Source organism: Mastomys coucha, unplaced genomic scaffold (assembly GCF_008632895.1).
Source record: "Mastomys coucha isolate ucsf_1 unplaced genomic scaffold, UCSF_Mcou_1 pScaffold1, whole genome shotgun sequence".
Taxonomy (NCBI): Eukaryota; Metazoa; Chordata; class Mammalia; order Rodentia; family Muridae; genus Mastomys; species Mastomys coucha.
The window spans coordinates 30,261,229-30,272,631 of NW_022196891.1; the positions used below are offsets into that span (position 1 = coordinate 30,261,229).

The window sequence follows — 11,403 nt, forward strand, 5'->3', positions numbered from 1 at the left end:
AAAAAAAAAAAGAAAAAAAAAGTTCATTTAAAGATGAACTTAAAATTCAAAGAATTAAAAAAGATATCCATCTTCCATAGCTGAGCAATATAATTTAAAAATGAAAAAAAGTAGAAAAAAAAAAGTAAAAACACCACCAAAATTCAATAAGATCCAATTTCTGGTCTTCAAGATTTCTTCACCTATTAAGAAAAAAAAAACAGAAACCTTCCCCCATCTTTATTATCTGTATAATAAAAGCATACTGTATGTAAAAATATAAAGTGTTTTATGTATATAATATCCGTATAATATATACTAACAGGCTTATACACACACAAATGTATAGAAATCAAAACATTTGGGTAATTATCCTTGCAAAATATAATATAAAAGCCTTTAGATTTGGGTTCAATATAAAAATAGTGAACTAACTCTTATACCAAAGTACCATGAAGTTAATGTTACTAAATTTTACCCAACCACAAAATCAAGATGAAGAGAAATCCATATATATGGATGTAGTGATAGATACATATATATGTCAATGTATATGGTATATTTAACAATCATTGTCAGGGAGTGTTTAACCAAAAAAGGTAGAAATGTGTAGTTACAGAGTAACTACAGAGTGGGACAGTGAGCTGAAGAAGGCAGAGCAGCATTACAGCCATTCTGAAGCAGCTCGGGTGAAGCAGAGGGATGCTAAAGATGCTTATTCTTCTTCCTTTATAGCAACACAAGCATCCCTGGCATGGCATTCAATGCTGGCCCTACAAAGGCTTCCTGATAACTGATGATCAGAGCTAAAGACTTCACTCCAGTTTGTAAGAGGGCAAATTTCGGGGAGATGAAATTTCACTTCACAATGAATGGTGCATTTATCATTTAAGAATTTAAAATAAAAAAAATTAAGTTATTTTAATACACAGAAATGAGTTTCAAAACTAGCCCAGTAACAAAGCCACTTTGCTTCTTATGTAATAAACACTACATACTTGCTAAGCTAAATCTTGCCAAATACTATCCAAGACAAAACTAAAATCAAGACTTAAAAAAAAGTGGACACCTTTTACTCACACTTAATACTAGTCAATTTTCCAGGAATTTTTTGGGCAGGGAATATCCCCAAATCTAAAATGAAAAAAAGGAAAAATTGGGATCTTACATTAGTTATTCAATCTGAAACAGCTAATAGACTTACTAAAAGTCACCATTTTCTGGCCTCCCACTCAGTCACAGAAACAGACTCTCAGAGTGGAAAGGCACCTGGCGGGCCACTGAAACAGTTCACTCATTTCAGCAATGATGCCTAACACAGCAAAGTCTCAACTGCTTATCTCAGTTAAAAACACAGCGGCCCAGACTTCAGTTAGGAACACCATGCTATGGACCAGAAGCACCTTTGAAAAAAATGAACCAGCTATAGAAATATTCTCTGGGAAACTCACATGGGGTTTGCCTCATTCTCGAGGCTTGAATGTTTTTTGATTTTACAAACATCTAATGTTTTTTACTAATGGGTTATTTAAAGGCACCTATATAATCCCTGTTCTTTGTACTATATTATAAAAAGCAAATCAAAGACCAAAAGTCATTTTTCTAATTGTTTTGTAATGTTTCCTTTTATACAGACCCAATCCTAAATATAAAAGACAATTGTATCATACCCAGTAATCTGACATTATAAACTGACTAGTGTGAGGCAATTATGAATTTCTAAATATGAAACAATTTTGTGGGTTTCCATTTTGTCAAGCTGTATCAGGGGTTTTAAAGAAATTAAAAAACAGGGAAGGGAAAGAATATGTTAAAGCAGTCACTAACACATTCTAAACACTTGTGCTCATAGAAGTCCTGAATCACTATATCTATACAAATCATAATTTTTGAGTAATCAAATCTTCCATGGTGGAAGAAGTTTTTACTCTAATCAATGACTAGCTCAGTCTACCAACCAGAAATACCTAAGTCCTTCAACGCTGCACTGTATTTTCTTATTAACACTACCTTCTCTCTCAAGTGATACAAATGACACTTCGATAGATGTTAGTTACTCTGAGTTACAATTGTGAAATCTTCAAAGTTAACCTTCATTTTATCATCATTACACTGCCTCTGCGGAGTTTTCAGCCTTTCTGTAATTTTGGATTTCCCCAGGTTTTTCATTTTTGTAAGGCAGGATCTTAATATTGTTGCCTGGGCTGGTCTCAAACTCATACGCTAAAGTCATAATCCAGCCTCAGTGTCTCAAATAGCCAGGACACTGTGACCACACCCAGCCATTTTTTTAAAGGATAAATAGTATGACTACATATAGTAATAACAGCAATAAGATATAGTAATATAGCAAAAGCTGCCCGTTTTAAGTAGGAAAAGGAAAAAGAAATTAAGGTAGTATTTCTTTTTCATTGTTCTGAACAGCCTTATTTCCAGGGTCCCAGCTCAGAATCAATGTAGAATAGTCGTAGTTAACATTCTCCAAGTTCATTTTCAGAAATATGAGCTGTTCTATATTATCAAAGTCCATGTTCATGATCTGCTTTGGATGAAAGTGGCTATTTGTGGTAAACATGCATTCAGATTGCCAACTACACATGGGGCAACTCAGATACTGAATGGCAACTTGGGTCAAAGCTGGCCATATGCTCACCTTCCTCTGCCAGTAAACCAAAGGGTCATCCCCTCCTGAGAGCTCTGAATACTTTTCTCTGAAGTACTCATCCACTATGGCTACCGCAGAGGGGAACAAGAAGCTTTTGCTCCCAACAGCAACACTGTCTGCAGCTGAGCTATCCATAGAACCTGCACTGGAGGTGCCTTCTTTTACAGAAGTAAACGAATCAGTTCCTAATCTAACTAAAGGGCCAGATGCTTCAGAGCTTGCAATCTGACAGGCCCCAGGCGAAGAGTCCATATAATTACAAACCTCTTCTGCAAGGATCTGTTTGTAAGTCTCTAAATCAGCACCTTGAGGGAAAAAGTCCTCCAAACTGTTCTTAAAACATGGATCTAACAAAGTAGCCAAGATACAATGCTTGGATTTGAGCATGGCACTTAGTAAGGCATCACTTTCAAGTTTCAAAGATAAACTGTCCACCAGATTGAGGGCCTGAGTAATACCTCTGACTTGAAAATCTTCTCTGAGTCTCTGCAGGGAAAAGAGGAGATGGTGGATTAGGGGTAGCACCTGATTCAATCCTGTTGTCTTCACACTCACTCTCTGGGTAGCCTCCTCAAATGGCTTAAGGATATCACAAACATATGTCATTAGAGTCCACTGAAGGGAGGTAAGTACAACTCCACTGGCTCTGCCCAGACTATGGTGAACAGAGTAGCAATGTTCTAAAAGCCATTTTAACATATAAAAGGTAGAAATCCAATGGCCAGTTTCATCCTGCTTCAGATTCTTCCATGGAAGCTGGTGATCATTTTGGAATTCTTGTAGTATCTGGCGGGCTTTGACAGAATGGCTAAAATGATGGCAGGTTTTCCTAGCAGCCACTAACATATTCTCAATGCTTTTGTGCTCACAGAAGAAGTCCTGAATCACTATATTTAGACAATGCAGGAAGCATGGCACATGGGTAAAGCCACCACCTTTGATTGCATGTACCACATTAGAAGAATTGTCAGAAACAATGAAGCGAGGGGTTAGGAAATTAGGAGAAAGCCACAGACCAATCTGGTCATTTAATTCTTGTAAAATGTTAGTTATCAAACAGTCTTTGGCTAAACCTGTAACACAAAGTACTGCCCACTTTCTAAAATTGGGAGTCCCACCATTACTGGGGGAAGATGCAGTTTCCAAAGAGACCCAGTGTACAGTCACAATGAAATAGTCAGTGGAAGGGTCATGAGTCCATATGTCAACAGTTAGGTGGATCTTTTGGCTTTGAACATTCTCTAAAGTTAAGAAAATTTTTTCTCTAACAGAATCATATAACTGAGGTACAGCTTTGGTGAAAAAGTAAGTCTCTGATGGCAATCTATAGTCAGGAGCAACAATCTGTAGAAACCTTTGAAAAGCTGGGGTTGAGAAATAGTTGTAAGGATGCAGATCCTCCACAATCATTTGAATAACTGCCTGACTTATTTGATTTGAGGCTGCATTTTCACAATGTGTTGTTTCTCTCTCTTGTGCATGCACCAGATTATCTTGCTCTGCAACAGGAATAGGACTCTCGGATCTATTTTCAACCTCTAAAACCGGAGGTTCATCTGTATCAGAGTCACTGAGGTCCTCAGCTGTTAAATCCTGGCTGCCTGAAGACTTCTCTCCTGGCAAAGTATCATTCAAGAGATCACTGCTCTCTGTCTCAGTCTCATCTAGTCCATTTCCAATAGCACCACTGTCTTTGTTGGCAACAGCCCAATGGATGGGATGCGTGGCCTGAAGATGTCGTTGAAGTGTAGAAGTTCCTAAGTGGGAACCTGGCCTACCCCGGCTCACACTTCTTTTACATATGTTACACACAGCTCTTGAGATGTGCTGAGGATCAGTATAAAAAAAATTCCAAACTGCAGATGTCTTGGCTCTCGTTCCTGGAATTAAGGCATGCTTGACAAGATTGCTTTTGATGAGAAAGCGCCCTCTTTTTGCCCTCAGGGCATCAGATGCTGATTTATCACGTTTCTTACCCATTCTGTTTTCATCTAATGAATCAGTAGGAATATACTCAAAGCTTCCATTGCTTCCAGGAGAAGAAGGAGACAGCGATAAGTCCAAGGTAAAGTCCTCCTCCCCATTAGTGACTCCGAACTTGTTGGCCCTAGTCCAATGAGGAGAATGCCTTGCCTGAAGATGTCTTTGAAGAGTAGATGTACCAAGATGGCTGCCGGGCTTACCCCTGCTGACACTTTTTTCACAAAGGTTACAAATTGCTCTCCAGGTGTATTGGGGGTCAACATGAAAAAAGTGCCACACAATGGAGGTCTTGGCTCTGGTACTAGGCAGATAGATCTGCTTATCTATATTGCCCTCAAAAAGGCTTTCTTCATCTTGCTCAGGGGCACTGGAAGCTAATGAAGCAGGGGCATCGGCAACAGGTCTCCCAGATCCCAAATCCTTACTAAACTTTTTGGCAAGAATCAATTTTTTTCGACGTCTTTTCCCCTTAATTCGCAAACCCTTCTTTCTTTTCTTTTTAGCAGGCAATTTTGTCTCTTTATTCGCTCCTTCTGCCACCATCTTTCCCTCTACCACATCGTCTTCATCTGTATTTGAATTAATGGAAACACACCCCAGAATCCCAGCATCACCAAAAGTACTGCATCTTCTGCCAGGAGAGATTGAGGAAACTGGTACACTTAAAGTACATACACTCATTCTCTTTCTGTCTCCACAATCTGGACCAGAACCTTTCGGTGGGTTTATTACTCTGGCAGAAACACAGCTGTCCCTCTCCACTTGTATTACCTTTCCTCCAGTTTCTATGGGGAGTCAAATTCCCTTTCGACCAATGACTTCCAAGCCAGGTTATTTTTGGAGGAAAACCGACAGCAGTGGAGAACATTCCCAAACTCTGTTTTGTAGGATCTTAGGAGTTCTTTTAACTTTCGAATTCAAATCATTCAGTGTCCTTATGTTATGGATAAGAGAACCGAGGCCCATTTTCCCGCCAGCACAGTATCTGGAGCAGCTAAAGGTCAAGTCTTCCAAACTGCAGGTTCATGTTCTTGCTGCCGAATCAAGAACTTCATCTGCTGGAAATGCCTTCAGTTCTTAAAATACGTACTTTTAGTAAATCCACATGACAACAACACTGATTTTCCCTTAATCTTTGGGAATATTTTCAGGAAATTTCACTTAAGCATAGTGCATCACTCAACAGTCATTGTTTAAGACTGACTTGCCAATACAACCCAAAGAGTCAGTTCTGGACAGCTAGGTCAGATTCCACACACTAGGCATTAGCAGTAAACGCTAGCTGTGCCCTTCCTGTTCTGATATTTTGAAAAATGTAGGTGGCTGAAAAAAAGTTAACTGGAAATAAAATTTCGAAACAAGGTAACAAGCTATATTCTTCACTTATGGTTTCTATCAAGAGTTCCTATTTTTAGACTGATGCAGCATTACATACAACCTGTAAATAACTCGTAAGTTGACATTCTAGGAGCAGCCAAACTAAAATGAGCAGCTTTAAACTACTTCCATTCCTTTTCCGTGGATTCCCTCCCCTCCCCTCAATACCAACACGTTTACCCTACGAAAGCATGGCTATCACTAGGTCCACAGCCGCCTTCTCTGGGTTCAGAACCAAAGCCTGGTGGATGTCAACAAAACGAGCCTTCCCCATGGGGATCCGCACCGATTATGGGCGTCTAAGGGGTGTTCTTCGTACGATCTCACCAATCCTACAAGAACGAAGAGTCCCTGTAGCTCTTGACTTCGATGATGAGGGCTTGGGCGGGAGAGTAATCAGGGTAGGGAATGGGAATAGGACACCAGAATTCGACTATGTGTGTGGAAAAGGAGAAAATCTCCAAAAGTACTGGGACCCTAGAGAGGAAGGAGATAGGTAAAGTCGGGTCCAGGCACTAGTTCTGATCTAGGGAGGGAGGGCCAGCTAACTAAAGAAACTGATTCCGGGAAGAAAGCAACCTAGTGTCAGTTCCCCCTCCGGGGGTCCGAAACAGTCGCCTTTCGGGGGCTACCGGGAGATCCTGGTTCGGGAACACCGGATGTGGGGGGAGGGGGGAGAGGTTGGTAAGTAAGGGAGCAGGCGCCGTGGGGGTGGGGCGGAGCGGGTGGGGGCAGGGAGGGTGGGAAAGTGAGCTGGAGTCTGGCTAGGCGCCCAGCAGGCCAGGGCCGCCGGCGGGAGTCCCGGCAGCTGCCGTGCTGATAGGCCCGGTTCGGACTTCCCGGGCTAGGCCGAAACTCGGGCGAGGGGAGGCCGCTGCCACTCCCCTCGCCCTCTTCTCCCTCCCAGGCCCCAAGTCACCCGGGAATCAAAAAATGGGTCTAGTTACCAGAGAACAGAAACTTTACCGAACCGATGACAAGGTCTCCGACTCGCGCGTGCTGCCACGTCTTTCTCTTTTCTTAGCTGCGGTCGCCCGCCGTCCTCACAGCAGCCGAACAAGCAGAAACCCAAGACTGCCAGCGTCAAAGATGGCGCCCGGCTACAGGCTCGGCTTTAAGGCTGGGCCAGTGAAAGTGCCAGCACGACGCAAAGCGCAGGCATTCTGGGAGATGTAGTTTCCTCTATGAGGCGAGCCTTAAGATGGCTTCTTGGGTCATAGGGTCACGTGTCACGGAGGCGCGGGGAGCGGACTTTCTTTCTGTGGACCCGGATGCCTCTCAGAAAATTATTCTTCACGAAAGTTTTGTTTTGTTGTAGAATCAGGGAGATAAGCAAGAAACCTGTCTGCCAGATATCAAACATTCAATTTACGTTAACCAGAGTTTGTGTAATGAATCTTCTAAACCTGATACACATTTAATTAAAAATTAGCGCCAAACTGGCCCGTTGTGGCAGTGGCGCATGACTTTAATCCCAGCACTTGGGAGGCAGAGGCAGGTAGATTTCTGAGTTCGAGGCCAGCCTGGTCTACAGAGTGAGTTCCAGGATAGCCAGGGCTACATAGAGAAACCCTGTCTCAAACCCCCGCCCCCCCCCCCAAAAAAAAAGCAGAGGCAAGCAAGTCTCTGTGAGTTTGAAAACAGCCAGGTTTATATAGAGTTCCCAAACAGCCAGGACTATTTAGAGAGTCCTGTATCACAAAACAAACTTCCATTACAAAAAAAAAAACAAACAAACAAACCAAAAAAACAAAAACAAAGGTACTTTTCTCTTGCAAAGTTGAAGGACTTCCATAGCAGAAGTTCTGCTCAGGATGCTTTCCATTATTTAATCACATTTATCTACTTGTTTGTTTGGTCTTTTGAGACAGAGACATGCTATGAACCCCTAGCCTGGAACTTGCTCTATAGACAGGCTAGCCTCCAATCTGTAGCAATTCTTCCTCTCTCCTTGAGTGCTAGTGCCACAGGCATCTGCTGTCATGCCTGGCTAGTTTTGTTTGTTTTCTTTCTTTTTAAATATTCATTCATTCATTCATTCATTCATTCATTCATTCATTTTTGTATTAGTACAATGTAGCTGTCTTGAAACAAAAACCAGAAGAGTGCATTGGATCCCATTACAGATGGCAGGGCTCTAAGTTCAAGCCCCAGGTTGAGGGTGTCATGAAGTTATGAAGAGCAGTGAAGGAAGAATTTATTAAAGTTGAGAGACAAAAAGGAACAAATACAAGCAATTGCCTCTCATTGTGAACGTTACCTTGTACCTTTCCTTAAACACACACACACACACGCATAGATAATTTTTAGGAAAGATACAACCTCTGGGCCTGGTATAGTACTATACACCTCTGATTCCAGCACTCATGCAGCAATGTCAGTAAGATCACCACAGGCTAGTCAAGACTATGCAATAAAAATCCACAAGAAAATACGAGAGGCATGGTGGTGAGCACCATTAGTCCCAGCTCTGAGGAAGCAGAGGCAGGAGGATTTCTGAGTTCAAGGCAGGCCTGGTGTACAGAGAGAGTTCCAGGATAGCCAGGGCTACACAGAGAAACCATATCTGGAAAAACAAAACCAAAAAATGGCATCTGACCTTGCAACTTTAAGTCATAATGACAGACAAGCCTATATAGGGGCAGCCAGGGTACTCTCAAAACCTTTGCTTTGTTTATTATTTTTGCTTTACTGGGGCTTTTTTTGGGGGGGGTGGAGGGGTTGTTTTTTGTTGTTGTGTTTTGAGATTCTGTAGCTCAGGCTGGCCAAACTAGTGGCTCTGCCCCAGTTTCCCAGCGGCAGCCCTTACAGGCCTGTGCAGCTGGCCCTCAGCTATATTTAGATAACAGTACTAGGTAGGCATTGGAGAATTCCAAAATAGGGGATGTTCCTTGTCCATATGGAAGTATGAAGTTCTCCTGAAGATGTGGTATCTTCCAGGCAGTGCACACTAAGCATCAAACTGTGGTTTACACAGAAGTCACACACTCAACCCTTACGTGATCCAGATAGATGTATGTGTGAGCGTGGGAAGGCTATAACTCAAGGGTGCTTTACTGAAAGGGACAGCTGTTATCCTTCACTCCAGCCCATTTGTACCTAGAAGGGATGGAATGCAGGCTGAGTATTGGCATGTCTCCTGAGGTTTTTAACCAGAGCAGGAGAGAAAGAGAGAGAGTGGGTGGGAGTGCTCACCGGAGATTTAGATTGGGGGGGGGGGTGCATGGGTGTGGGCCTGTGGAAGTTAGAAGACAATTTCAAGAGTCATCCCTTAGATGCCATTGTCCCCTCCCACCATCTCTCACAGTCCTGGAACTGCAGGCAGGCCAGCAAGCCCCAGGACCCCACCTGCCACAGCCTCATCAGTGCTGGGATTGTAACTCCACTGTTGGTCCATGGTTGAGCTAAGGCTTGAGACCCAAGGGACCCTGAAGGAGTCATGTCCTCTACATATGGAGGGGCTGGAGCATTGCCCTTACCTGACTAATGGCCACAAATCTATGGGGGCAGGGCTGCTGCTAGTGACCGGGCCTGGTGTCCGGGATCAGGCGAAACTTCTACCGTCCCTTCAGGGTCTCTAGGGTTGCAAGCCTTAGCTCAACCAGGGACCAAGCAACCTTTCACAGTCTCATACCCCATGGCATGCCCGAGTTTTTCCATGGGTTTTTTGTTTGTTTTATTTGGGGTGGGGGGTCACTCTGTAGACCAGGCTGGCCTCTGTAGACCAAGTGCTGGGATTAAAGGCATGCATCACCACTGCCTGGCTTTCCATAGGTTTCAGGAGCCCGGCGATGGTGGTGCATGCCTTTAATCCCAGCACTTGGGAGGCAGAGGCAGGCGGATTTCTGAGTTTGAGGCCAGCCTGGTCTACAGAGTGAGTTCCAGGACAGCCAGGGCTATAAAGAGAAACCCTGTCTCGAAAAACAAAAACAAAAAAAAAAAGAATCAACCTCAGGGCCTTGAGATCCTGGGGTTAGCATTTACTCAAGAAGCTATCTCTTCAGCCCACAATTCAGACTTTTTTGGTGAAAAACCTCAAACTTCTACATTTAGAAGCTCCTTCAAAAAACTTATGTTATGGGCTGATTTGCAGTCTCTACCTTCCAATTTATGGGGAGGAATGAAAGGAAAAACCCAAGCAGCAAAGGAAATCAACAACGGAAGTCGGTGCGATCAGAATTGAAGCAAGCAAGCTACATCCCAGCTCCAAAAAAGCAGCAGAATTTGGCATTTTTGACAGGTGGGTCTGGCTTTAGAGGCAGGGGTTGTGGAATCTCCCACTGGGAGGAAGCACCCTCGGTGACCCTGTATGAAGACCTGTAGCCCGCGCAGTCGTCTCACCAGCAAGAAGACACGCAGACACTAGGATCCTTCTACAGCAAGCATTTATTGCATCATGAAGAGGAAGACCCCGAGCCACTAATCGGCACTGCTTATATACACCACAGCGCGGCGTGTCCGCCCATGATTGGCTGTTTGCTCATCACCCCATGTGACGCCCCGGGATGGGCCGTGACTTGGCGCCTTTTCACTCTACGCACATGCGCAAATAGTTGTTTACCAGGAGTCGACATCGGATGTAGGCGCCATCTTGTCAAGGCGAATGCCTCTCCAGCTCTACCGCTCTCCACAGAGACCCAGAGAAAACATTGCGTGAAGCTGCGAAGCTAAGTCCTGGGTTGTGTTGGAGACTCCAGGATCTTGGAGATGCCAGACTCATGGGATACCTATGTAGGAAAGCTGCAGACCCAGCTTGGAACCAGCACAAGAGAAAGACTTTATGTTGGCGGGCAGTGGTGGTGCTCGCCTTTATTCCCAGCACTGTGGAGGCAGAGGCAGGCGGATTTCTGAGTTCAAGGTCAGCCTGGTCTACAGAGTGAGTTCCAGGACAGCCAGGGCTACACAGAGAAACCCTGTCTCAAAAAACAAACAAACAAAAACAAAAAAACAAAGCTGAAAGGAGTTGGAGGACTAAGAGGGCTTTGACGTCAGACATGGAGAAAATAGAACTTGGAGTTTACCCTGTTGATTTTTTTATCTTGCTCTGGTCCATTATTTCCTCCCTAACAATTCCTTTCCCAACTTTTGGAAGGCTAATGTATGTTCTATGGCACAGTATGCTGGAAATATGTAATCTACTTTTTTATTTTGGTTTTACAGGGATTACAGTTAAGGGATTGCCCCAAATCTCACAAGGGACTTTGAACTTTGGGCTTTTAAACCGTGTTGAGATTTTGATAGACTATGAAGACTTTTGAAGTTGGATTGAATGCAGTTTTGCATTAAGAGTGCTACAGCCTGTGGAGATCACAGTGTAGAATGTGGTGGTTTGAATAAGAATGGCCCCCATAGGCTCATATATTTGAATGCTTAGCCATTTGAATCAGTATCATTGAATC

The 11,403-nt window shown here is 43.4% G+C and overlaps 1 protein-coding gene across 1 annotated transcript; it reads right to left on the reverse strand.

Annotated features, from left to right (window-relative positions):
• Positions 1-1,256: 1,256 nt before the first annotated feature.
• Zbed6 (zinc finger BED-type containing 6) lies at positions 1,257-6,191 on the reverse strand. Its single transcript, XM_031382824.1, has one exon. It carries the CDS (start codon positions 5,306-5,308, stop codon positions 2,369-2,371), a length of 2,940 nt encoding a protein of 979 aa, XP_031238684.1. The 5' UTR covers positions 5,309-6,191; the 3' UTR covers positions 1,257-2,368.
• Between the last annotated feature and the right edge of the window lie 5,212 nt (positions 6,192-11,403).